The sequence below is a fragment of the Sturnira hondurensis genome, unplaced genomic scaffold (genome assembly GCF_014824575.4).
Source record: "Sturnira hondurensis isolate 20B ecotype Veracruz unplaced genomic scaffold, ASM1482457v3 Scaffold0007865, whole genome shotgun sequence".
Taxonomy (NCBI): Eukaryota; Metazoa; Chordata; class Mammalia; order Chiroptera; family Phyllostomidae; genus Sturnira; species Sturnira hondurensis.
This window is the reverse complement of record NW_028080496.1, coordinates 40,536-68,498: the sequence shown is the minus strand read 5'-3', so window position 1 is coordinate 68,498 and position 27,963 is coordinate 40,536. Positions and strand designations below refer to the sequence as shown.

At 45.0% G+C, this 27,963-nt stretch overlaps 1 protein-coding gene across 1 annotated transcript; it reads right to left on the bottom strand.

Moving 5' to 3' along the window:
• Positions 1 to 232: 232 nt before the first annotated feature.
• On the bottom strand, positions 233 to 12,610 carry LOC118991855 (histone-lysine N-methyltransferase PRDM9-like). The gene is made up of 12 exons (XM_037053410.1): positions 12,593 to 12,610; positions 12,237 to 12,351; positions 11,838 to 11,948; positions 10,726 to 10,775; positions 8,546 to 8,702; positions 7,841 to 7,942; positions 7,371 to 7,642; positions 6,890 to 6,957; positions 5,561 to 5,754; positions 3,082 to 3,520; positions 1,341 to 2,496; positions 233 to 1,257 (listed from the first exon to the last, which is right to left on the bottom strand). Exons 2-12 carry the CDS (start codon positions 12,295 to 12,297, stop codon positions 1,216 to 1,218), a joined length of 2,652 nt encoding a protein of 883 aa, XP_036909305.1. The 5' UTR covers positions 12,298 to 12,351; positions 12,593 to 12,610; the 3' UTR covers positions 233 to 1,215.
• Between the last annotated feature and the right edge of the window lie 15,353 nt (positions 12,611 to 27,963).

Genomic DNA, 27,963 nt, shown 5'->3' with positions numbered 1-27,963 from the left:
TCTTTCCCAGGTAGTGGAAACAATACCTAGAATTTCAACGTGTTAGAATGGTGTTTCTTGTGATGTTGGAACATCTGGCAATAGAACTGGACCAGGCTCAGGACTGCTGAGTTAGTGGGTGACACGTCTTCCTCATCCTCCCTGCCTTGGCTGACCATCGATCCTAACACACCAGTGCAGGCAGGTACTGCTCCCCCTGTCAGTTCTCAGCAAGGGGTGGGTGAGGGTCATGTTTCACAGGTCACTCTCAGCAGCACTTGCCTGTGTTGAGGAGGCTCTGAGGATGCCCAGGCTCAGTGAGAGGGTGGTGATCAGGAGGGAGGCACATCTTCAACCTCACGCTTCCTTTTCAGGGCAGCTGAGTCTATGTGGGGAAAGCAGTGGGGTCTACTCAAATTCTGAATTTGGCTAAACACCTCTACCCTGTCCTAATCGTCCTTTGTCCAGTACTAAAGACGAGGAAGACACGGGCACCAAAGGCTGTTCAGTAGGGCTTGCGATCTCAGCGATCCTCTTGCCAGATTCTGTCTGTGCTGACTCAACTTTGAATGTCAGACTGAAAGGCTGGAGTTCCCATTTCCATTGCACAGACTAGGAAGCAGGCAGAAGTTGAGAATCTTGCCTTAGGTCACACAGCAGGTGGAAACAGAGCTGAGACTCACACCCACTATGGACTGGTGTGGAATCTGTATGCTGTGCACCAGGAAATACTGACCCTGAAGGGGCAGCAAGGAGAGTAAGGAAGACCAAGTGCCCAGACTGAATGGCTCACATCCATGCACAAGCATCCATCTCTCCCTGCTGTTCACCTCTGAGGCTCCAGAGGTTGTAGGAAACTAGGAGGAGAGCCAAGAGAAGCCAAGAGAGGAGGGGTAGGGAGCTGATGAGAAGAAAAGGCCCCCTGTCCGGGAGTCTGAGGAGTTCCCTTCCTGGGTGAGTTTGTCTCAAATCCCTCTCTCTGGGCAGTAACCAACATAGACTGACTCCAGATTTATACATCTGCAGGAGTTGAATTTCTGTGGCTGAGAGTATGAGTTCTTTGCGGCTCTTCAGGAACCTTCTGCTTTCAGTGATGGAGAAAATGAGGGATGTATATGGAGACAAAATGTTTTAGAATAGTTCAAAAAACCATGAAGGAGATTGGTGCTGACATCCCCATATTACTATGGAACTGTTTGTCCATTCTATCTCCTGTCATGAAACTGGAGGGTTTGTTTAACCAGTTACTTCTGTACTAATTACAATCTTGGGGAGAGTGAGGGGCTGTGGATTTCCTATGGCTATTGACATGTGACTTAATGCTAATGACTCACTCACTCCACCTGCAAACATAGGGCTTCTCCTGAGTGTGCCTTCTGATGTCTTATGAGATGTGATTGCTGTCTAAAGCTTCGTCCACACTCCCTGCAAACATACAGCTTCTCCCCAGAGTGTGTCCTCTGGTGTGTGATAAGATGTGACTTCTGTGTAAAGCCTCGCCCACACTCCCTGCAAACATAGGGCTTCTCCCCAGAGTGTATCCTCTGGTGTGTGATAAGGACTGACTTCCAGGTAAAGCCTCGCCCGCACTCCGTGCAAACATAGGGCTTCTCCCCAGAGTGTGTCCTCTGGTGTGGGATGAGATGTGACTTCTGTTTAAAACCTTGCCCACACTCGCTGCAAACATAGGGCTTCTCCCCTGAGTGTGTCCTCTGGTGTGTGATGAGAACTGACTTCCAGGTAAAGCCTCGCCCACACTCCCTGCAAACATAGGGCTTCTCCCCAGAGTGTGTCCTCTGGTGTTTGATGAGATATGACTTCCAGGTAAAGCCTTGTCCACACTCCGTGCAAACATAGGGCTTCTCCCCAGAGTGTGTCCTCTGGTGTGCGATGAGAACTGACTTCCAGGTAAAGCCTCGCCCGCACTCCCTGCAAACATAGGGCTTCTCCCCTGAGTGTGTCCTCTGGTGTTTGATGAGAACTGACTTCCAGGAAAAGCCTCGCCCGCACTCCCTGCAAACATAGGGCTTCTCCCCAGAGTGTGTCCTCTGGTGTGTGATGAGAACTGACTTCCAGGTAAAGCCTCGCCCACACTCCCTGCAAACATAGGGTTTCTCCCCAGAGTGTGTCCTCTGGTGTGTGATGAGATATGACTTGCGTGTAAAGCTTCGCCCGCACTCCGTGCAAACATAGGGCTTCTCCCCAGAGTGTGTCCTCTGGTGTGTGATGAGAACTGACTTCCAGGTAAAGCTTTGCCCGCACTCCCTGCAAACATAGGGCTTCTCCCCTGAGTGTGTCCTCTGGTGTATGATGAGATATGACTTCTGTGTAAAGCCTCGCCTGCACTCCCTGCAAACATAGGGCTTCTCTCCAGAGTGTGTCCTCTGGTGTGTGATGAGATATGACTTCTGTTTAAAGCTTCGCCCACACTCCGTGCAAACATAGGGCTTCTCCCCTGAGTGTGTCCTCTGGTGTGTGATGAGATGTGACTGCTGTGTAAAGCCTCGCCCACACTCCCTGCAAACATAGGGTTTCTCCCCAGAGTGCGTCCTCTGGTGTTTGATGAGATATGACTTCTGTGTAAAGCCTCGCTCACACTCCGTGCAAACATAGGGCTTCTCCCCTGAGTGTGTCCTCTGGTGTTTGATGAGATATGACTTGCGTGTAAAGCTTCGCCCGCACTCCCTGCAAACATAGGGCTTCTCCCCTGAGTGTGTCCTCTGGTGTGTGATGAGAACTGACTTCTGTGTAAAGCCTCGCCTGCACTCCCTGCAAACATAGGGCTTCTCCCCAGAGTGTGTCCTCTGGTGTGTGATGAGATGTGACTGCTGTGTAAAGCCTCGCCCACACTCCCTGCAAACAAAGGGCTTCTCCCCAGAGTGTGTCTTCTGATGTCTGATGAGACCTGACTTGCATGTAAAGCCTCGCCTGCACTCCCTGCAAACATAGGGCTTCTCCCCAGAGTGTATCCTCTGGTGTCTGATGAGATGTGACCGCTGTGTAAAGCCTCGCCTGCACTCCTTGCAAACATAGGGCTTCTCCCCAGAGTGTGTCCCCTGGTGTGTGATGAGATGTGACCTATCATTTAAGCCTTGCCAACACCCTCCATGCTCGGTTGTTGTAATTCTTGACATTCCTACTTTCACAAAGAACTTGCCTGTGTCCTTTGAACTCTCTTTCTGTCCTCTGTGGGGTTTTTCCTCCATCATTCTCTCATACTCACTAGAGCTCGTCATTCCTTCTTTGGAAGGTTGGGAAAAGGGTCTTGAGATTCTCCTCTGACTGATCCTTTTAAGCAAAGGTTTGGACCTTTCTTTGACCTCTTGACCTTCAGCTTTATCATTCCAGCTATGTGTACTAGTTTGTTGCTGCTGCTGATTCTGATGCTCTGGGCAGGGTTCCTCCACTTGGAGCTGTTTTCTTGCAGATGTTCCCAGGAGAATCTGAGAGGGATGATTGAGTTTCACGTGTTGGCTGAGGAATTTCTGACTGGAGAAGGCCAGAGAGCAGGAGGGACATGGGTGCACCCCTGGTTTTGGTTCTGCTGAAAGAGAAAGGTTTGGTCAGGGCAGATGTTGACGAGAATGCCTGGGCCGTTTGATTAGTCTCCTGGTAAGACTGCACCATGAATCCTTCTTACTGTGGTGATAACACAACCTCTGTCTCCCACTCTGTCTAGTCACCATCTATTTTCCTTTTGATTTTTATGCAGTGCATCTTCCTCAGAAATCCAGAAAGCCCACATCAGGGGTCTTTTCTAATATTGCCCAGACTAGGACTTTTGAGGATCACAAGAGGCCATTTCAGTCCCTGTGTGGATGGAGCACAGTGACCCCAACTAGGAATTGCTTCTCTCAGTTTTCCAAAATAGTAAAATGAAATGTCCTTCCTCAAGCCTCACACCAAATATTTATGCTTCATCTCATGTAGTGTTAGCCCATTTCAAATACACTAGGAAGACCTGTTTCAAAATATTTCGACCAGCCCTGGCTGGTGTAACTCAGTGGATTGAGCGCGGGCCTGCGAACCAAAGAACCGTGGTTTGATTCCCAGTCAGGGCACATGCCTGGGTTACAGGCCAGTTCCCAGCAGGGGACGCATGAGAGGCAACCATACATTGATGTTTCTCTCCCTCTCCCCTTCTCCTCTAAAGATAAATGAATAAAATATAAAAAAACCCATTTCAACCACATTTCTTACACGCCTGACTACTGTTCCCTTCTGGCCAATCCACCATGCTCTCTCACTTGGAGATGAAGTAATATGAAGGGATTCCCCACTAGAGTTTATTTTCTATAAATTAACAAAGTATAATCAGAACAGAGAACACACCATTTTACAGCTGACAACTCCACACTTTCACCCCAGTGTCTCAACTTGGATCACTGACACTGCATCTCTAGGCTGCTAAGCATCTGTTTGATCTCCATTCTTACCCCCTGTGCTGAGACCAGACCTGAGTGACCCTCAGCCAATTCAACGCCGCACCTCTTTTCTTCCCTGCACCAGCTGCTCCCCCTGCTTGGGATCCTCTGCCCGCAGGTATTTTCGTAAATGTTGTCTCCTGAGGAGCCCTTCCCAGACCACCTGCCACAGCGCACCTCCCCTCACACTGATCCCTAGGCACTTGTCCAGGATTAGTTTTCTCCAAAGCACTAACCGCTATGTGGTATTATGCACACGCAAGCACCTGTGTCTGGGTTTCCCTCCTTCACCTGTCAGCTCCTCAAGAGCAGTGATTCTGATCCTCACATTAATCTGTATTTCCTGGCCCCAGGACACTGTGCACCACAGAGTAGGACCTCTCATGCTAATTCACTGAAATGATGAATGGATGTGCCCAGTCTGAATGGTGTGGCTTGGTGGGTTGGGTGTTGTCTGAAAACTGAAAGGTTACAAGTTCGATTCCAGTCGGGGCACATGCCAGGGTTGTGGGCCAGTTGGGGGTGTGCCAGAGACAACCAGTTAATGTTTCCCTTGCACATTGATTTTTCTTTCTCCTTCCTTTCCACTCTCTGTAAAAATAAATAAAATCTTGTTTAAAAAGATTTGCTTTGTGTATTTATTTATTTTCAGAAAAGGGGAAGGAGGGAGGAGAGGGAGAGAAACATCAACGCCCCTTACCGAGGACCTGGCCCAAAACCCAGGCATGTGCCCCAACTGGAAATCAAACTAGTGACCCTTTTGGCTCCATCCTCTGAGCCACACCAGCCAGAAACAAAATCTTTAAAAAATAACGAATGCCTACAAACAAAAATGTTTTATTTAGAAGTATGGAGGAAAATTAAGAAGAAACAGCTATAAAAATGTCAGAAAAACTGCCTTGGTAAGAGAACTGGTTAGTGCTTGAAAACTTTTTTGTCTGTCAGCCTTTTAGCACTAAAAGCAGTTGTATATTTTGGGCATGAGATATTTTAAAAATAAAAAAATATAGGCATATGAATACATTGTGCATTTCTGAAGCATCTGAGTTGAAACTTTACTGACTTTAGAGTGGATTTTACTCCACTTAAGAGTTGGGTCATGAATATTTCTATGAAAAATTCTCTTTTCTTTCTGTTTGAAGAACAGTGGTGCCCACCTCTTCTGGCCATGAGCTCTCTCTTCCACTTGCTGCCCCACTTGCTGCCCAGCTCCTGGCCGTACTCATCCCCGCACCAGACCAGCAGCTCGCAGCCCGGTCTGACGACCCGGCAGGTTCGGTAGAAAATCTGCCTATGGTACTGAAAGGCCACCAGGTTCTGCTCTTCATCATCCCGGGCACAGTTCACAAACCTGGGATTGAGGCAGATGAAGGGAAAGAAAACCATAGTGATGAGTTCCCAGTACCTGTTACATCCATGGTCTAGCCCTTCACTAATTCTTAAGGCCCTCAGGCTCTGGTGTTGCCCACTGCCCTTAATGGTCTCGGGGAACCTTCTGTTCAGTGTCTGAGCGTCTATCAGCGTGTCATGTGAATTCCTACCTCCAAGTCCTGCTTGCAGTGTTCATCCTGCCTAATACCATTTTCTCAAACCCAGTTCTAGACTTAACCTCCACCCTCATTGGACATAATATCCAGTGATATCTGGCTGCTCCAAACTCTAAATCAAGGTGTCTCACATCACAGAACCTGGTGCTTGATCTTGGGCTCTGCTTCTAAATTAGCTCACTAATTATCCAGTACTCAGCCTACATCTGTTTTCTCTTGCGAGGCCTTTCTCCAACCCCCCTGCACTTTATGTAGGATAGCATTCACTTGCCTGCCCAAGGTCACCATAGAAAATTGAATGTCTTTTTGTCTTGTTGGAATAAAACAGAAAAATAGTAGTTGATTCACATTCTGTTATCCCTGATAAAAGAGAGCCCCTCTCAGGAAAGGGCCCATGACCGTTCCTCTGCAGGACTCAGAGCCCAGCTCGAGTTTGAAGTGAGGCTGGGATGGTTTGCTGCTCTTACAGGTTTAGGCCACTCTTGGTTTGTGCTACCTTGACACTGTGCAATTCTTGGAAATTACAGTTAAATGTTTCTAAAAGCAATTGTCTTTTGTCTGTCTGTGAGAATTCCTTCATAAGGACATGGGTTGTGTGATCTGTTTAAATAATGTATCCCCTCACCTAAATTGGATTACAGTAAGAGCTTAATTAATGTTCATTTGATAAATGGAAGTGTAATCCAGTGTCCCTGGTGATCTAGGCTCTTCAAGGTCCTTTCCAGCGCCTAGATTGTGTCTAGCAGAGAGCTTTCTATTTTAAAGACATATGCCATACTTTTTTCCTAAATGTCCCCTGAAATGAAAGAACACTGTACAGAGAAAAAGAGAGAGAAAAGGATTAAGGGAGACCACTGAGCAAGGCATGATGAGAAGGACAGATATATGAGCTTGTGTGGGATGAGTCCCCTGTGGCACCCAGAGACCTGTTGACCTCACCTCATCCAGTTGGCCCAGGATTTGTCCTTTCCATCCACATACTTATAGCAGTTTCTCCCTTTGGTGATCTGTGTTTCAGAAAAGAAGTTAAAGACCTTTTATTTTTTTGTGTGGGGAGGTACTAGTCAGAATTATTATTTTACTCCACTGTCATCAAAGCTCCTTCTGCCTTCACGGGGATTCAAGTGCCAGTTGTGACCACATGATATTTTTATTACTCATCACTTACACATCCGAGTCTACCTGTCCAATCAGAGTAGGAATCCCAGAGGGAGGAGTCACTCCTTGGTGTCTGTACCACTTTGTTCCCATTTACCTTCTGATCCTTAAACAGAAGCTCTGTGTTCATGTGAAGTTCAGTCAGTACACAGAGCTAACCATTGTCCCCTCCATGTCTAGCATGTAGGAGGTGAGGTCCCTCTAAGCCTCAGAAGGAATGTGGGGAAGCCAGAGGACAATGGAAGAGGTAAATAGTTCTCACCAGCCAGGAGTATCTGCTCTTGGCTGCCTCTTCATCTTCTGTGATGTGTCCTTCATAAGGGCCAAAGTGCAGACCCACAGGCAAATCAGATGCCTCATTCCACACTCCAAGCCCAGCCTCAGGGATGCAGGATGGCCCGATTTTCAACCCAGGGGGCAGGGTGAGGGCTGAGCGGTGGGGATGCCCCTTGTCCACTGCACTGTCCTTTACAAATGTAGGGGGCCCATGCACAGTACAGCTGTCGATGAAGAAGTTCTGACACTTCTCACAATCTGGAGGCGAGAGCAACAGGGGTTAGGGAAGGTATAGAGCATGTTCCTGAACACAAAGAGCTTCAGAGGGAGTCTGGCACTGACATCATTGAGACTCAATCCTGTACTCCAGGTCACTAAGGAAGAGAATAATTTGGGGACCAAAGGACTAGATGAAATTATTTTATCATAACATACTTCTTAGTGTGGGTCACTTACAAAGGTAGTCATCATCCTGGGGCTCATTGATCTCTTGGTACACATGGCCCTTTCTTTCTCGTAAGTTGTACATCTTCACATCCATTTCCTTTCTCTTGAGTTCTAAGTGGAGAAGGACAGGTGAGTGAGGTGTGGTGTGGATTGTTAGTTCCCATTTTATCATATAGCACACAATCTCCTCTCATCAAATGATCACCTGTCCTTCTGCATACTCTGGTATTTTGCTGTTAACTATTGGTTCAGAAGATGAAGACTCCACACTAACTACAGATGACTAATTCAATTTTAGTTTCTAGATCTTCCCATTTCCAGGTTTATTTGCCAACCTTTAATCATTCATAAAATATTTATTGAGTGCACATTATGTGTTAGACATTGAGTAAAGGCCTGGGCACACAACACCAATAAAGTGTGGTTGCTATTATCACAGATGGATTTATTGGACAAATTGCATGTGTCAACTATTTTGAATTTAATGTTTTCAAACAATATATGAGTGATGTTTCCTTATCTTCACTTTATACATTAGCATTTGGGAGCTCAGAGAATTTATAGGATTTGCCCAAAAGTCCAGTAACTTTAGTCTCAGCTTAGCCCAGCTTAAATCCAGGCCCATCCATAGTCCTCCCCACATACCTAGGTCATACTTATCAGCCCTTCTATAGGACTTAGAAGAACTTAAGTTTCCAAATTATTTTTTCTTACCTGATTTTCGTCTAGTGTGCTTTCCAAAGGCACATGCTTCTCCAGGAGGGGACACTGGTTTCTGCGCATGCTCTGAGTCACTTGCAGTCATCAAATTTGCTGTTCCTGACAATTCCTTCAAACTATATTCATTGCTTAATGGTATCTTGGATGTTGCCTTCAATATGAGAGTCACATATTAAAAGATAACATGTATTTAATTTCTTAAGGCTTATGTTACATTTTACATGCATGTCTTTAATACTTCAACCCTTGAAAATACCTAGGGAGTATGACTATTAGAGGGGACAGAGCCAATGTGGGTAATGAACCTGAGATTAGAACTCATGCCTTACTGTTCTTTTCTTTCAACTATCTATAATATTGAGAGTGAAGGATATTGGGAAGAAAATAAAGAAATAGTTGGCAGAAACATATCTAGACAACAAATAAAATGGTGATAAAATTTGCAATACCTTAGAAAGAATATTTGTACTTAGATTAGCTGGTTCCCACCAGTTCTGTCTGAATAAGGCTGTATCGGTAGCTAGTTGTCTTCAGTTTCATGACCTCTAACATGCTAAATTTCATTGTACAGTGAACGTGCAATTAAATAATGCTCACCGAAGTGTTCTGTGAATTGTGTAATACAGTATGAATGTGAGATTACAGTCCTGCTATCAATTTACCCCTCAGCTCTCTCCATATTTCAAATCCCACAGAAATTGCCTTTAGTGTTCACTGATCATCTTCTAATTTAATTTTGTAACTGTGAAATCACTCAGCAAACATTTGGGGGCCCTCAGGGGCCCTAACTTCTGAGAAATCTCAGGTATGGACCAGCCTTTCAAAGAGCTCACAACGCAGAGGAAGGCGGGTTGAACAAATGATTCTAAATAGCATGAGAGTGGCCTCATTGGAACTCAGACAAAGAAACTGTTACTTCACCATATAAGAAAGGGCATTTGAAATCAGTTCCAGATGGATAAGTTTCTATAGAAGAGTGTGTAACCTATATGAAGTTCTTAAGTCATTTTATTATTTGTTGTTTCTCACTCATCAAACCTGAAGCTCCTCAGGGGTGGGAGATGCTTTCTTTGATTAGAGTGGGAGGCTCATATCCTGGGGATTTTACAGTCTTCTTCCTCTGGGACCATCCACTGCACCAACTGCCTACACATCATACACTCTCCTTATTCAGAGGGTCTTAGTGTATCTCTCACTTCAGTACAGCAGAGAAGAACTTTGGTTGAAACCATCAGTCAGATGAATGATGTAATGGCATATGGCTAAGACAATGTAAACTTTAGAAACTACGACAGTTTATTTTTCTAACTTTTAAAAAAGATTTTGTTCATTTTCTTGAGAGAGAGGAAGGGAAGGAGGAAGAGAGAGAGAAACATTAATGTGAGAGAGAAACATTGATCACTTACCCCAACCTGTGGAAGCTGACCCACTACCCAGGCATGTGCCCTGACCAGGAATCAAACTGGTGATCTTTCGCTTTGCAGCATGACAACCAACTGGTCACGGTGGTGAGGGCAAAACTCTGAAAGTTTTAATGACTTTGTGAGTGTTTTAGAGAAGGAAATATGGGTTAGATTGCACTACCACTGATACTGTGATCTTAGACATATAGTCCATCATTCCTATATCTCTGAAAGATCACTTTCTTGATCGTAAATGGATACAGTTATAGTATGTACCTCATTGGGTTGTTGTAATGTTTGAATGAGTTTTTTCACATAGAATTCTTAAAGTTTGAAACATGTGAGAATGAAACAAATGGTAGTTACTATTGTTGCTGTAGTTGTTAACTATTAAGATGATGATGAGCCCTGGCTGGTGTGACTTAGTGGATTGAGTACTGGCCTGCAGACTGAAAGGTCACCAGTTCCATTCCTGGTCAGGGCACCTGGCTGGGTTGCAGTTCAGGTTCCCTACTTGGGGGTGGATGAGTGACAACCCATACAGGTGTGTCTCGCACATGCTTCTCCCCCCCACTTTCTCCCTCCTTTTCCCTCTCTCTGAAACATCAATAAATAAAATCTTTAAAAAAGATGGTAATATCAGACAGTGTGTTGAAAGACCAGGAAAGGAAGGCAGCAGTTCCTAGGATACTTTCTGCATTTCCCTACTCTTACCTGCATTTCTATTCACAAGGAAAATTCTCTTGTCAACAGGATTTGGGAAATACTCACCTTCTTATGTTTACTGTGTTCCCGTCTGAAGGCCACTGGAGAAGGTTTGACTGAAAGATGATGAGAAATCAGTGTTTTTGATGGTAAATGTTTCAAAAATCTGGAGATTCTTATTAGGGATACAGAATTCTGAATGAGAGTAGTCCAAGAACAATCCCGGGATGATTGGAAAATGTTTTCTGAGGTATCATTAAGGCCTAGGCTTCTATTGGGGCCATCCACTAATTTCACTAGAATGATTAAAAAAAACAGACAAAGTGTCATCTACACTTCACCCTATGTTCATAAAGCATCTATTATCATTTATTAAAAAATAAATTGGCCTCTCCTGACAAAAATGTAATAAAAGTAACTGTACAGAAACTCCATGTGTTCAACATAACCCTTTCTCCGTCCTGTTTTCTTCATTCAAACTGGCCTTGTCTGGGCTAAGGGCACCACCACCACCTTGCCTCCTTTCTCTGGTATCCTCCCCCATGTGCACATACTGGTCATCCACGCCCTTCCTTAATCATTAGACTCTGGTCAGCATCCACAGTCTGATGACCACAGAAACAGAATTCCAGTCAAATTGAAGAGCACATCTTGGCTTCAGCTGTGTTTCAATCCCAGACCCATGAAAGTGGACTGACCCTACCCCCCAAACACTCATGATACTAGGCAGAATGGCACCATGGCTAACATCAGGAAATGATACAGTGATAAACCACTCCCTACCCTGGCCCTGCCCCCAGCTCCTGTAATCACCGTGTTAATACATGGTGATTCATCGTCTGTCTCCATGCAGGACATCAGGCAGCCAGGTGTAGGGACACTCCTCACCTGCCAGACCTGCCTCCCTCTCTTGCGGTGACTATTCTGAGTTAGTTATTTCTTATTCACTTGTATGTTCTTATACAATTGCTGATTACTAATGTACCTATGAATATATATGATTATGTTGCACAGTTGAAAGTTTACAGGAACAGCTCCCTCACTGCACCACATACTGTTCTTCATTCTGCGTGTTCGCTGGACAAGCAAACCCTGCTCCCTAGTTAACTCCTTAGATGCAGCTTGACCTAAGCCAGGTCCTTGTCAGGAGGGCAGCTCTGGTTCCTCCTGCCCCTCACCTTGCTGCCTTGGAGCCCATTCTTCATCTGAGTCCTCAGGGTCCTCCTCCTGGAGGTCGGAGGCTTGCCTGCGGTGGTGACACAGGAAAGTTGGTGGAGGGGCCCTGAGACCTGGAAAGAGACAAAACCTTTGTCCTGAAGGCAGAGCTTGGAGGAGGAACAAGTTTCCAGGAAGCCCGTGTGACCAGCTCCGATGGGATGGGAGAGTAAAACGAGTTGCTCTGAGCCCCGTACCATCAGCGCCAGCCCTGCTCTGACATGAGCAAATGCCCCCTGATCGGTGTCCTTGCAGGAGGGAGCCGCAGGCGGATGGAGCCGTCTGACCCAGAGCCAGCCCAGCAGCTTGGTCACTAGGCTGGTCACTAGGCTCCTCCTGCCCAGCGCCTGCGCACTAGCTACCTAGGCTAGTGAGCATGTCGAAGTTCTTCTTCACGTTCAGGCCTTTCTCCCGGTCTCCCATCTCTGCCCACTCCTCCCTGGAGAAGTAGAGGGAAGCGTCTTTCGAAGCTTCTGCCTGGAGAGGAGAGTGAAAACATCAATAACTCGGTGATGCGAGTGAGAACACGCGCGGCCCCGGGGTGCAGGGAGCAAGCAGGGCCTCGGGGTCCTTGTGCCACAGGCACTGAGCCCCTGAGTCGTGTCCCGGGTCCCCCGCGCGGCTCTTCCTTCCAGTGCGTCCCGGGGGCCTGCTCGCACGCTGGGCCTTCTCCCACTTCCCTGACCGGCCCTGCGACGCGAAGTCCCGCCTCTCCCACCAGCACTCTGCACTCGCACAGCCAGGGTCGCCCTCAGGTCCGGGCATCTGCAGAGCTCTGTCCCCAGCCCTGTTCCCCCGCTCCCCGCCGGCCCCTCAGCTCACCTGAGGTGTCCGGCCCGTCCGTCCCGCTTCTCCCTCAGAGCTGTCCTGCGGACACCCTCGGGTTCATGGTATCCCAGCCCCGAGTCCAAGGCGCCTGTGGAAGGAGAAGGCGCTGAGAGGACCGAACTGGCTGGCGGGCCGAGTTCTCCAGGCTGGCGGGCGGGCCGAGTTCTCCAGGCTGGCGGGCCGCCAGGCCGCCGGGAGAGGGGGGCTCGGGGCCCTCTCTGGGAGGAGGAGGGGTTCCTCAACACGCTGAGGGAGGAGGGGCTTGATGGCCTGGGGCCTCTTCCAAGCTGAGGACGCTCGGAATGCCTGGGGGAGAGGGTCAAAGTGCTGCGGCTGAGGAGATTCAAGGCGTCTCATCGAGGGGCTTCCGGGTCCCTACCACTGAGTTAGTTTCCAAGACCACGGCATTCGGGGTCTCTGAGTTTAAGGAGATTTGGTCCTTCCGGGCGAGCTGCAGGTTGGGTGCCCCGAGCTGAGGGGAACTGGGTGTTTTCAGGCTGTTTGGGGGTCTAAGGCATTGGGTTTAGGAGATGTGGGTCCCTCTGGGTTAGCACGAGATGCTGAAGGGATTTGGGGCCCCTCAAGATGAGGGCATCTGGGGTCTCTTAGGTTGGACTTGGAAGGTCTCGGGCTAAAGGTTCCACGCAGCAAGGCTTCCCGCTTACCGGTCAGTCTCTCCGGGACCCTGCCGCACCGCCCACCTCAGAAGAGATCCTCTCTGAGCTCTGGGGCTTCCTGCCCTGGCGGGGAGGGTCCATCCTGGATAGCGTCCAATCAGTGCTGGGACTCCAGGGCCCAGCCCACCAATGGGTGGTCAGAAGGAGATGAAAGGGCGGGGCAGAGGGGCAGAGTTCCCTGGGTTCCGGACTGGCCAGCAGAAGACCCGCCCCGCCCCACGGGGATTGGCTACCCGGGGTCTCGGGGCGCCAGTCCCTAAACCTGCAGCTCCAAGGCTGGTTGTGCCGCAGCTGGTGAGGAATCCATCCCACAGGAGCTGGGGTCTCCGAGCCGGTGCCGGACCTTAGGGTGGACGTGGGCCTCCTGTCGCCTGACAAAGTGTCTTTGTCCCACCAGACTGTGGTCCGGGACCCCTAACTTACATCTAGGCCTGTCCGTGCCCTCCCACCACCTTTTCAAACCCACTTTCGGCTAGAGCAGCATAAGCAGTGAGGGCGTGGTCAAGACTGCATTGCATTCCTTGGAAACTTAAGTCAGTAAATTATGACCATGCAATTCATAGACACAAAATAAGTCCCAGAGGGCTCAAATATTTATACACAACAAATAACGTAATAAGTATGCTGGGAAACACACTGGGAGAATTTCACACCTCAAAGAAGTGGCGTTATGAGCAATATGTGTGTTTAAGTAACTCAGGTGTAAAAACGTTTCAGAAGTAGGAAGACGAGATAAAACCAAGCAAAACTAAATTTAGAAATACTAGAAAAACCTACAAGTATTTTGCATGAAAATAACATCAAATTTGAATATGGGGGTCCACAGAGCAGGGTCAATTTAGCTGCTACTGGCTTTCACGAGATAAAGTGGGAAGAGTGTTTCTGGTCCTTACCTTGTTTTGAGCACGTAAACATAACTTGATTTCCATGGATGGCAAATAAGCCAACTAACTATTACTGTGAAATTGCATAAAGGGAAACCTCACTAAAGTGGACTTGGGGGTCACTGGGGCTGCTGTCACATAACATCACCCAGGGTCAATTACAGGAAAAATCGTCTGTCACAGGCCCCAACATGAAGATGTATCGTGTGCTCCCAGGAGAAACCAACTCCCCAGCAACTCAGCGAGAGCAAAACCTTCGTCACCCTGATGGTTTCCTCCAGTGCACTTTCTGTTGAAATGATCCCTCCCAACTTCCTCCTTTCTCTGTGTAACATAACGTTCTTGTCTTTTACTTATGGGTATTGCCAATGACTTTTGCTACAGCTTGCTTGTCCTAAACTGCATTTTTTTTACCGTTTCTGAATAAAGCCCTTATCTGCTGGCAACATAACTGACTGCTATATTTTTAACATAGTATGGTGGCCCATATGGGGATCCAGAGGACTCCTGACATCTCTGAGGCTGATGAGCAAGCAGGTGCAGTGTCCTTGCTCTGAAAGACTTGGGGAAGGGTCCTTTGGTGCAGACTCCCGGTGATCATTTTGAGAATAGCCATCCAGAAACAACATCTCATACCCTCTGATTCAGAATTTTCAAAATTTTCAAAATTTTCTCCTAGTAGCCCTGGCCTGATAGTTCAGTTGGTTAGAGTGTCCTGCCAACTTGACAGTCCTGCCAAGGTGGTCAGCTCATTCTCCAATCAGGGCACATACAAGAAGCAACCAATGAATTAATATGTAAGTGGAACAACTAACTCTCTTTGAAATTAATAAATGCAATAAAAAGAAAAACATTAAAAAATTTCCTAGTTATGCTTTCCTGTGTATGAAATGAAGTATGTTTAATATATTTTATCCAACATATATAACACATAATTTTAAAGTTTTCAGTAGAAGAGAATTAGTTAAATTATGATTTGCTCACATTATAAAATATTATATTGAACATTAAGAATGGGTGAGAATAGCCCTGGCTGGTGTAGCTCAGTGGATTGAGCGTGGGCCTGTGAACCACACGATCGCGGTTCGATTTCCAGTCAGGGCACATGCCTGGGTTGCAGGCCAGTTCCCGGTTCCCGGCAGTGGATGCAAGAGAGGCAACCATACACTGATATTTCTCTCCCTCTCTCCTTCCCTTCCCCTCTAAAGGTAAATAAATAAAAAAATCTTTTAAAAAATGGGTGAGAATATATATTTCATTAAAGAAATAGAACCTAATAAGGTGGTTCTAATGGGTTTTAACAGAGAATAACTTCTAAATAATGTTATTATGTGAGAAAAGTATCCTCCAAAAAAATTGTTTAAAAAAAGCCCCAGGCAGTGGATGTGCTGAGAGGAGACACAGGGACTATTCACCCGGATCAGGGCCTAGGCAACATGGAGGGGAGGAAGACTTGCTTTCCTTCATGTCATTTGGAATGTTGTGTCATTTGTTTTCTCCTTTACTTAAATCTATCTATAATTATTTTTGTAGGTAAAAGAATGGATGAGAAGTAGTTGGTTCTACATGTATGCATTTATAAGTGACTCAACAAAAATTCTGCACACCCTCATTACATCCACTGGCCCGTGCTGCCTTCCTTATCTGAATAGCACCTTGACCACCCAGAGTGTCCGATTTGCATCCAAAGCCCTATTCCAGCAGGAATATTTCCATAGTACAAAATATACTGTGTTACACAGTTACCAGTTGAGAGATGAAAACCATTTATTATGAAAACAATGAATTTTATATTTATGTATTGGATTCAAGGCCAAGCCACTAATACATGTCCCAGGCGTGCACCTTGGCTACCATCTCGTGAGAATTTTTGGGAATAACATCTTACTACAGGTCAGCAGGAAAACTGGTTGCTTATAGTGGAATGTCAGTGACTGTCGATTTTTTAAAAAGACTGTTTTGAGGTACAAGTCTCAGGTCCCAATGTCAGTGATCAATTCCTTGGGATCACTTTCTATGAACACATCATCTAGACCAGACACTGCATTTGGGAGTGCACCATGGGTTCTTTTCCTGGATCGTATCTTTAAATTATTCTTTGTGTATATAAGAGTAATTTATTTCTGCACGTTATTTACCACACAATTTTCTAAATTATATTATTTATAATAACTTTAAGTTGATATTCTTGAGTTGTCAAGGTAAATAAAACACCTACAATAATAAAGTTACATTAGTTTAGCTGTATAAAGCATGAACAAATTGTTAAACCTTGGAATAAAACATGAAGACAAGGAGAGTTAAAAATGTGTTAGTTATAAGTTCATTAGTAATTAAATAAAATAATAATATGACGCTTAGCATTGTAAATGAGTTCAGGACCTGGAGCAGTGGTGATTTAGAAATCAGAAGTATTTTGTCAGTACACTTGTGTCCCTTGTAAGTTATCTGAGGAACTCACAATGTGGCAAATGTCCACATTTTCAAAAAAGGAGAACGTTTGATGGTGAATTCTGGAATCTAAAAGTAACATTGTTGATTCTAAGTAATTTTAAGAAACTGTTATTGTAGAGTGATTTATGGGCAGTGAAAAGGGACAGTGACCCACAGTGCTGTGGTTTATCACAGTGTGGTACAGTGTCTTAAGGTGTCATATCTTCCTTGGCTTCTGAGTTCTCATGGGTGTCTTCTTAGCCAAGGACATTCCTTCCCAGTCTTTGCAAGATGACTGACATTTTTGTCTATTTTTTTGTTGTTCTTTAGCTGTCAGTGTCCAGGCTGCCTGTCCAGAGAGAAGCATGATTTCACATGTAGGGTGCAAAGTCACATGCTGTTTGTATTCTAATGGACTCTCCATCCTGCTCCATAGAGAGTCTGGTTTCTCATTGCTATGGACAATATTTTCTCCTGGGGGATTTTCCTCCACATTGCAGGTGCTTATTAGTAGCCCTCACCTCTGTTCAGTGCATGCCAGTAACTCCCACCTTAACCCCACCCCAAGGATAATCTGAAAGGTCTCCATACAATGTGTCAAATGTCCCCTTGGGGGAGAAGTCAACCTTAGGTTGAAAACCACTGAGCTTGAAGCTGTGATCATCTTTGGAACCTGAGTGATCTGTCCTTGGTAAGAAGTGTTTTTACCAACATTCCATGCAAATTATTTTCTAACTCCAATTGTGATTTATTTTGGGGTGGTTATTTAGAAGTGTATTTAATAATTTGTAAACATAAGTACTTTCTAGTTATGTGTTGTTACTGATTTCTTAATTAATGTCAGTGAAAGCAAGAAATATATACATGTTTATATATACACATATATGTGTGTATATACATACACATATATACATACATATAAATACATAAAAATATAAAAAATGTATAAATTTCAGTCCTTTAAAGTTTTTTGGAACTTTGCTTTACATCACATCATGGTCAGTTTTTAAAAAAATTCCCAGGGTGCTTGGGAAACATCTGTAATTTGCAGTTTGGGGGTGTAGTGAAGTACTTAGGTGCATTGAATGCCATTTTTTCTCATGTTATTAAAAAAATATTTTTACTATTTTTGTGGGCTTTATTGGTTCTGAAACAGAACCTGAATGATAGAGGTTGGTTAAATCTCCAATTATGATTGTTAATTTGTGTATTTTTCCATGCATATAATTTTGAGTTTATGTTATTAAGTGAATAAAAAATTGGAACTAACTGGTACATTGAACTTACTGATATGAACTACTGGTCTTTATTTGTAGTAGTGGTTCATCTTTTGCCTTCAAGTCTATTGTATGTTATATAGTTTTCATTTGGTTCATGTTCCTATAATATATTTTTCCCATTCTTTCACTTTAGATCTCTTGGTATGTTTTAGATAGCTCTCAGTGTTTTATGTTAGTTGTGAGCTATTGAAATCAATTAAAGAATTGATTTTGGTGGAGGATGTAATGTAGGGGGCCTCATATTTTTCCCATTCAGTTGTTCCAACTCCTTTTATTACATCTCAAGTATTTGTGGTATTTGTGATATTTGAGATATTTGTGATGTCTGTCTTTTTCCCACAGATCTAAGGATAGATCTTTATCATAGTCAATGACCACGGCCTCTCACATCACTGCTGCCTCGTTTATGCTCTTCTGTGTGTGGGGTTTCTGACTCTCTCCTGTGAGGGAGGTGGTCCTGGCTGTGTATGTCTGACATTTGGCTATTTTCATTTGCTAATCTGTGTCATACCTGTTAGATTATTAGAGCAGCCCAAAGATTCTTGAGGTTCCAGGAAAGGTTGTTTCCCCACCACGTAAGCAAGCAGTCAGGTGTTTAATATGGTGTGAATTTGGGGAGTACATGTATGTCACCATTTACTTAAGTAAGATTTAACAACTTGAGTAAAGTAACTGATTCTCAAAACTGAATGATTATATCACTGAAATATGGAACAATCTACTAATGTAGCTTGTGGATATACAACTTCTATGTAAAGTATCAGGGGCGGTCATGAGAGGGCCAGCATTTTGCACTTGGCACGTTGTTGTTAAACTGGCCGTTGAGAAAGGGAAGACTGAATTCACAGGATCAAGTATAAAGGACACATGGACAAAAACTAATGCGGGTGGAAATGGGAGGGAGGTGGGGAGCACTGGGGGTGGGTGGGCTGGGATGGGAGTAAAAGACAGAAAACTGTACTTGAACAATAATTAAATAAAAAAATAAAAGAAAGAAAGGGAAGACAGAGAAATTCCTTAGGATTGTCATCTCATTTCCTCCTAAGAGGTTTAGTTGGCACAGTTTGGTTTAGGAAGAGAGCTTCAGCACAATCGCCTCAGCTTCAGACAGTAAGACTCCTAGCAGGAGCTTATTGACCGTCTTCCTGTACTCCTTGTGTCTTAAAGTTGTCGGAGTTGCCCAACAGAAATTGACCTGGCAGGTATGCTGCCTTTTTTTCTAAATAACCTGCATGTCCCCTACTTGACCTTTGAAATCTAAGACTCTGTTCTTCCATTTTCCAAAATACCCCATAGGCCCAATATTATCTCATTATGTTTAGTGTTCATTTTAATATGAATTCCCCTTGCCCATGTAGTAGACTTTGAATTCCTCCCGTTAATCAGATTATGTGAATTTGATTGTTATTCCAGCTGTTAGAACTTAGAAGGTACGACAAAAATAATTTTTTATTCCCCCACAGGTTTTGTGAGCCCACCGTGTGACATTCATGGCCGGGACACTAACTTCTGGAAAGTGCAGCCTCTAAGGGATAGTGGACATCTCCCGGCAAGAGTAAGCATTATTATTATGTTTTGCTCTGTCAGCCTTTTTGGTCTATTTCTGCAGGGCTTGGTATAATTTAGTAGTGGCGGGAGTTATTTTCTTCCCTTGTACACCTACATTGGCATGAAAAACTATTTCTGAGGCCAGCTGCTTGGACTTAGAGAGTCAAGAATCGGTGCTTTATTGGCTCCTGGCTGTTTACATGGTGAGGACTCGGTTCCCCTCCTGCATCTGGAAAGTGGGCTCTATTGTCCAGCTCCAGCTCTGGAGTCTGGCTGTGGGGTCCTGATTCCAGATCTGGGTTCTGTCTCCTGGGTCTGTGGTCTGGGGTTGAATCTGTGTCTGTGTGTCTGGGATCTGGAGTCTCTTCGGGTGCGGCTTCATGTCCTGGGTGTGTGTGGTCTGTGTGCAGCTCTGGCTTTTATCTCTGATGTGTGGAATTTGGTGTCCAGCATTTGCTATCAGTCTCTGGCATCTGGGGTCTGGCATTCAGGGTCCATGGTCTAGCCTGGGTCATGGGGACAGTTTGGGGATTGGGGCCGGGGTCTGAGGTTCAGCTTTTGGTTCTGGGTCTGCTCTGGGGGCCAGGTTCTGAAATCTAGGGCCTCTGGTCCTGAGTCTGTCTGTGGCATCTGGTGTCTGTGAACTGATGGTCATTGGCTCCAAGTCAATGCCAGGAGGAGTTCCAGAGTTGGGATGTGGGGAAGAAGGAAACTGTGTTTAGTGCAAATAGCTCCGTTTTGGTACTAATGGGTGTGAGTGCAGCGTGGCTGTTAGGAAGCTCAGTGTTGTTCCAGGTGAATCATGAAGCAGCACCTGTGTGGGTCAGCCAATGCTGCTGCTGCTGCTTAGTTGTGAAGAGTCTTGGCTGTGAGGGGACCCTGAAATGAGGCAGCCCCAGGGCAAGTTTCCCCTTAGGCTGTGCTGTTCAGTACTGCTGTGCTCATTCTGGTCTGGTCCTGTCATTTCCTCTCTGCTCCACTGCATTTGCACACAAAGAAGTGCACTTTGGAAAAGGGGCCCCTCTAAGATCAGTCTGGGAGAGCAGAGAAAAGGCCTCTGGTGTTGTTTCCACAGCAGCCTATTTATTCTAAAATTATGCCAAATTTTCCTCTTGTACTGTTTTATTATCCAAACTGAGAATGCTTTGTGGCAGTTTACCTGAATTTACAGAAAAATAAAAATAAATTCAAAATCCCACCCAAACAGGTAATAACTGCTATTGTTTTAAGTATATACCCTTCCAGACATCTCTCCTTGCCTATATCCATTCTTCTACTTTCTCTGGATTTAATTTATTTTTCTGGGTTTGTAATATTGATGCAAAACATGTGAATTTTCAACTGTTTCCCCCTAATGTTCAGATTTATCCCTATATTTTTTTCTATAGGTTTTTAAAGTATTTTAATACTCTTCAGGTGAAATTATTTTCTAACTCCAATTGTGATTCATCTGGAGGATTACTTAGAAATGAATTTTAAACTTCTTTTTTAAATATATTTTATTGATTATACCATTACAGTTGTTCTATTCCCCCCTTCATTCCCCTCCACCTGCACACTCCGTCCCCCACCATTCTCCCCCCCTTAGTTTATAACCACGTGTCTCAAGTTCATTAGATTCTATATTTCCCCTACTATTCTTGCCCTCCCCCCTATCTATTTTCTACCTACTGTCTATGCTACTTATTCTCTGTACCTTCTCCCTCCTTTTCCTCCTCCCACTCCCCTGTTGCTAACCCTCCATGTGATCTCCATTTCTATGGTTCTGCTCCTGATCTAGCTGTCCTCTTGGTTTGCTTTTGTTTTAGGTGTGGTTGTTAATAATTATGAGTTTGCTGTCCTTTCACTGTTAATATTTTTCATCTTCTTTTTCTTAGATAAGTCCCTTTAGCATTTCATATAATATGGGGTTGGTGATGATGAACTCCTTGAACTTGCCCTTATCTGAGAAGCACTTTATCTGTCCTTCCATTCTAAATGAAAGCTTTGCTGGATAAAGCAATCTTGGCTGTAGGTCTTTGGCTTTCATGACTTGGAATACTTCTTTCCAGCCCCTTCTTGCCTGTAAGGTCTCTTTTGAGAAATCCGCTGACAGTCTGATGGGAACTCCTTTGTAGGTGACTGTCCCCTTATCTCTTGCTGCTTCTAGGATTCTCTCCTTCATTTTAATCTTGGCTAATGTAATTATGATGTGCCTTGGTGTGTTCCTTCTTGAGTCCGACTTCTTTGGGACTCTCTGAGCTTCCTGGATTTCCTGGAAGTCTATTTCCTTTGCCAGACTGGGGAAGTTCTCCTTTATTATTTGTTCCAATAAGTTTTCCACTCATGGCTGTTTCTTTCCCCCTTCTGGTACCCCTATAATCCGGATGTTGGAACGTTTAAAGATGTCCTGGAAGTTCCTAAGCCTCTCCTCATTTTTTTGAATTCTCATCTCTTCATTCCTTTCTGGTTGGATGTTTCGTTCTTCCTTCTGGTCCATTCCATTGATTTGAGTCCCAGTTTCCTTTCCATCATTATTGGTTTCCTGTGCATCTCCCTTCATTTCAATTAGTTTAGCCTTCATATGTTCCTCTAATTTGTGGTTAACATCAACCAGTTCTGTGAGCATCCTGATAAACAGTGTCTTGAACTGTGCTTCTGAGAGGCTGGCAATCTCTTGGTCGCTTAGAGTTATGGGCTCTGGGACTTTGAGTTCTTCTTGCGCCATCTTTTGGGCTGTTCGTGCCTGTTACGTATGAGGATCAGAGCCCTAGGTGTTCACCAGAGCAGGGCAACTCAGTTGCTGGGTTGTGACACTGTACGTGGGGGCGGGGTCAAAGAGGAGCAATGGCGTCCCATCTGCAGCCTCCCGCCACAGCTGCCACTGTCACCGGGCCGTGTTTCATCCCACTGCACGTGAATGTGCCACTGCCGTCAGCCCTCCACCACTGGGTTTGCCCCCTGGGGCCTGCACAGTCCGTCTCACTGTGTGTGGGAATGTGTGACCGAGGTCAGTCTGCCCTGCATCCCGACTGGGTCCGGGCTGCCTGAGTGCCTGGGTCGGGGGATCTTTTCTGCCCAACCCTGTTCCGCTGCTAGCTCCGCCCCTAGCTCCGCCCCTCTTATCCCAGTTGAAGGGTTCGTTGTTGTCAGACTTCCTATAGTTCAATTTTCTGTTCTTTGGCTGTGTCTTTGTTTACTAAACCTTTGTTGTATTCAAACTTGGTTGTGGGAGAAGGCATAGTGTTTCCACCTATGCCTCCATCTTGGTGGAAGTCTATGAATTTTAAACTTCTAAATGTAAGAAGTTTCTGGTGACCTGTACAACTAATTTCTAGATTATCTATAACAGGAGCCAGAAACTTCATGTAATTTCAATTTTTTGAAAAAATTTTGAAACTTCACTACAACATGGTCAATGTAAAAAAAGTTCCAAGCGTGCATCTCTGCTGCCATCTCGTGGTCATTTTGGGAATAATATCTTCAGGCAGGTCATTAGGAAAAGTTATGCATAGTGGGTTATCTGTGAATGCTGAACCCAATTTGCTGCTCATGGTGTTTCTTATATCCTTACTGAATTTTTTGAGGTGGTCTCTGAAAGGTTTTCTTTAGGCTCCTCCAAGAAAGAAATGCCAACCAACCACAAAGTCAGACAATAAAGAGCTTTATCAGGGTTTGTGCGCCAAGGCGAGGTTCCTGGTCTGCAGAGTGGGGTCGGGGAAGTTGCTGTGCGAATAGGGGAAAATGGCGGGGTTTTATTTTTGTTGGCTCCCCGTGGGAGCTGGGGATTGGTCCCCTCTGAACAAAGCGGCAATATATCATTGGTGGTTCTCTTTGGGCTCAGGTTGCTATGCGGATATCCATTTTGGCAAAGCCGGCCCTTTTCAGCTCTCTGGTTTGACCTCAGCCATCTTTTCCGGATTGTAGTCCCTCCACCATTTTGATTGTCCGCCATTTTGACTGTAGTCCGGCCGCCATTTTATCCTACCCAGCCCATCCTGACAGTCTCTTGTTTCTGAAAGAGGTATGCTGTATTTCTGATGAGAGAGGTTTGTTAAATCTATTATGACTGTACATTTTTGTTTGTGTCTCTGTTCTATATAAGTTAAGTTTATGACATTGTTTATGAATTTGGATCTTCCTGGCGAAATAAACTCATTGGTATAGAGTGCTCTTCATCTCTAGTCATGCTTTTTAGCGTGAAGTCCACTGCAGGTTATTATGTTATTTTCATGTGGTTTATGTTTGCATATGACAGGGTGGGGGCGAAAGTAGGTTTCGAGTTGTGAGGATGAGAAACAAAGTTTATTGTTGTGTTATTATTTAATAATTATGAGATTTTTGTTCATGTGAACAACTGTAAAGCTGCTTTTGCACATCCTGTGTGTCTTTTCCCATTTTTCCACTTTCGATGTTTTTTCACCCCATGTTTTAGGTCGTTCATATTTTCTCCCAGTTTGTGGCTTGTTCCTTTATTCTCTGCACTTTTTCAGAGTATTGTTCAATTTTATAAAATATACACTATTAATGTATTTCTTCGTAACACTGCATGTCGACAAGTATACCTGATTCCTGGCTGGTTTTGTTTAAATGGACCACTAAAAATCAAACTTACAGATGGGGCGGGGTCTAAGGTCAGAGGCTGGAGTGAGCTGGAGGTGAGAGGGGGCACAGATGTGGGTGGGGCTGGGTGGGAGTCATATTTGGGCTGGCAGGCAAGAGGGGTGGGCAGTTTGGGTGGAGAGATGAACAGCTATATGTATGTACTGGAGGTTAGGCGCTGCCGGCTGCCAATCTCTGGGGTCATGAGGTGATGCTCACAGCGTGACGTGATGCAAGCAACGCAGTCCAGGGGCAGGAGGTGAGCTGTGTGGGGGGCAGATACAGCCACCCTGTGGGGAGCAGAAATGAGGGGCCAGATGGTTTCTGGGGTACATGTCTCAGGTACCATTTAACTACTTCCTGTGGGACCACTTTTCTATGTTTATCTAGATATTTCTGATGTAGATAACTTTGGTAAATTGATATACAAAGATAGCCATTTTTTAACACCACAACAAGGTGATATTTTTCATTCATTCAAGTTTCTGTTATTGTGTAGCAATTTCCAATTTCATTCATATAAATCCTATACATTGCTGTTAAGTTTATTCCCAGGATTTTTTTTGCTACTCAATGTTCCCATTGAACATTTTTTCTTTTTTGCTACTCATATGAATGTCTTTCCTTTAGAAGGGAGTATTCAAGCTCTTTAAAAATATTGATGTCTGGCTGGTGTGGCTCAGTGGACTGAGTGCTGGCCTGTGAACCAAAAGGCCACCAGTTTGATTCCCAGTCAGGGCACATGCCTGGGTTTTGGGTCAAGTTCCCAGTAGGGGGCATGTGAAAGGCAACTACATATTGATGTTTCTTTCCCTTTGTTTCTACCTCCTTCCCCCTCTTTAAAAATAATAAATAAAATGTTTAAAATAATATAGGTGTCTCTTCATGGATGAGTCATACAGTTCTTTGTTGTGGAAGAAAGAGTCTGATTGGAAGTATAATGTGGAACCATTTGCTTCAATTCCGTGGGTGGTCTTCTTACTCTGCAAATAGCTTCTTCTGCTACCTAGAATCTTTTAGTCAGGAGGACATCACATTTACTCATTTACTTTCACCAATTTTGGTTTCAAAGTGTATGCCTCATGATGCCAGCAGCAGCCTCATGCATCTCATGTCTAATGTGCACCATCATTGCATCATTTGTTTGATGTAATATAACTTTTTTTAACAGAAACCTGCTTTATGGTTTTAGACTTGAGATGATTATGTTTCAAGGGTTTACAGGTTTAAATAGGAGGACACACTGTTCTTGGTGGTATGATGTCCAGAGCCAGGCATCTGGAGTCAGGGACAGGCTTTGGACACCTGGTCCAGTGTCTGGTGCGTGGCATGGTTCGGGGTTAGGATTAGGAGTTGGGGTTGTGGTGGATATCATGACTTGTCTTTAACTTCATTTGAAATCATCCTGTTGGACTGTATCATGATTGGTATCCTGTCAGGATGTGATAAAAAAAAAATCTCACCACAAGTGGTGAGTGTATGGTTGGCCATTTTCACAGTGAAGATGCATGCAGATAAGCAACATTTTTGGTCTTTTTGGCTTCGTCATTTCAAGCAAGATACAAGTGCAAGGGTGAGGCAAGAAAAGATCTGTGGTGTGTGTGACGATGCTGTGACTGACGGAACGTGTCCAAAGTGGATTGCAAAGTTTCACGCTGGAGATTTCTCCTGCAGGCAGGCAGACCAGGTAACGTGGAGAGCCCTCAACAGCAGATGTTCCCTGAGGACACAGTATATCATGGCAGGTGGGAGACAGGCTGAAAGTTCAAAGTGTCCTAATCAGGCTTTGAAGATCATTTGCACCAGCTTGGTTTCGTTAATCGCTTTGCCATTTGGGCTCCACAGGAGTTAAACGGGATGGTGGGGGACCCTTCATGAGTGGATTTCCACAAGTGGTTCTCCACTGAAACATAAGGAACTCGTTCCATTTCCGTGAAGATTGTGCGTGGAGGGGAAGGATGAATCTTTGGTATTTGAGAATAATGTGGAATGGGAGAGATTGAGGGGAAAGAAAGGAACCACTACTCACCCCTCCAAAGGGTGGTGAATTCGGGAGGGAGTCCTGCAGTAGGAGCTGGTTTCGGAAACCCAGCAGGTTACTGGCAGCAGGTAGTGCTCCCGGTCAGACCAACTGAAAGCTCCGCCCACAGGAAGGAGTCTGGAATTTTGTCAGCAGGAGATGCGGGGGGTGTGTGTGTGGGGTAATGGGGTGTGTGTGTGGGGGGTGTTAGGGTTAGGTGAGAGAGCACATTTGTCTTTGGTGACCAGAGAAAACGGTTCCAGACTGGCTGTGCAGTCCTGATTCCTCCACAGTGCTCAGAAGATGTTGCTCCTTCCCATGTCCATTTAGTTCGTCTCTCTGAATTCTTCTTTATGGAGAGAAATTTCCATTCCCTGGAAGACTGCAGAAGGCTCCGGGAAGATTTCTGCTCTGAAAGATAACAATGTTGTGGGATGATGGAATGGTGAATTCACCCAAAAGGTGGCAGAGGGCAGTGGAAGAAAACAGCGAAGCTGTTTTCCAGTCATGTTGGCGGGGGTCGGGGGTGGGGGGTGGGGGGCGGAGATGAAAAGTGTGATTGTCATTGCATCTTAGGCTACAAAGCCAAGGAACCTTTTAGCCCCCTTGTTTGTGGGATATGTGGTCCATCTAGTGGTCTCTGCTGTCATCTGGTGGCCAGTTTGGAGAATAACACCTTAGTGTAGGTTTGCAGGAAAAGTGGTTGATTCCAATGGAATATCAATGGCTTTTCATTGCAGTAGTAATTACAAGTGCCTTTGAAAACTTCCAAATGGCAACACTGTCCTGTTACCTTGTGACTTGTTTACAGGTCAAGGGCAAAGGGAGCAGCGAACGTGTACTATGTGGCCCTTTTTTCAAGTGGCTTTGCAGGCTACTAGAATCAGGCTTTGACAAGTTACGGGTGTGGTTGAAAGTCATTTGTGTGTGGTTGGTCTGCTGCAGCTTCCTTAAAGAATGCGGAGGTAAAATTTATACATAATGCTGCACCAAGAGTTACTGAAAAACGCAAAGCAAAATATCAGTTGAATCATTGTCTGCTTGTGCCTTTCCGGATATGTCTACAGCCTTGTTGCTTGGATTTGCTTGGACTTCGTTTACCCTTTTAGGTTCCTCATACAGGTGCAAAACTTGTCCATTTGCAGATTCTGCTTGCAATACATGCAGCCAAGGGTGAAGCTTTTTTTCTCACATTTTGGCGTGGAGCATCTTTCCCATCTGTCACATTGTATTATTTTGTAATTGCACTGGCGGTTCATTTAGGAGGCTCCGTAGGGGTCTACGTCAGAAGTCCCAACCAACAGAACTTTCCAGTCATGCATTCGGTATGAATGGTAGCTGAAGTGGTGCAAGAGCAAAAAACCATATTGTGTAAGATTACAAGGCTGTGATGAGGGTTGAACCTTGCAATAAAATCGGGCAGGTAAAAACTTCAGTTTGGTCCCCCACCCTCCCCCACCGCCGCACACCTACCCTATCCAGTCACCTTGGTTGTGCATACTTGCCTTTATGTCCTTTGAAACCGTGTTGTTAGATTGCACCATGACAGCTGGTTTACCAGGTTGCATTAAAAAAAACCCTGAACACAACCAGTGAATGTGTGCATGTTCATTTTCCCACTGAAGATGGAATGACATAGGCAACATGTTGGGCCCTTTTGGGTTTGTCATTTCAAGAAAGGTAAAAGTGCCCCTGTAAGGTAAAGAAAGATTTGTGGTGTGTGTGGAGGCATTGCCGTGAGTGACACCACATGTCCACAGTGGATCACAAAGTGTCACGCTGGAGATTTCTCCCCTGCAGCTGCCCTATGGGTCTGGCAGACCAGTTGCAGTGGAGGG

Coding starts and splice junctions, on each gene's coding strand:
- LOC118991855 (XM_037053410.1), bottom strand. CDS start 12,297: ATGGGAGACCGGGAGAAAGGCCTGAACGTGAAGAAGAACTTCGACATG. Junction 7,943..8,545: donor GCACACTAGACGAAAATCAG/GTAAGAAAAAAT, acceptor TTCTCCACTTAG/AACTCAAGAGAAAGGAAATG. Junction 1,258..1,340: donor ATCAGAAGGCACACTCAGGA/GAAGCCCTATGT, acceptor CCACAGCCCCTC/ACTCTCCCCAAGATTGTAAT.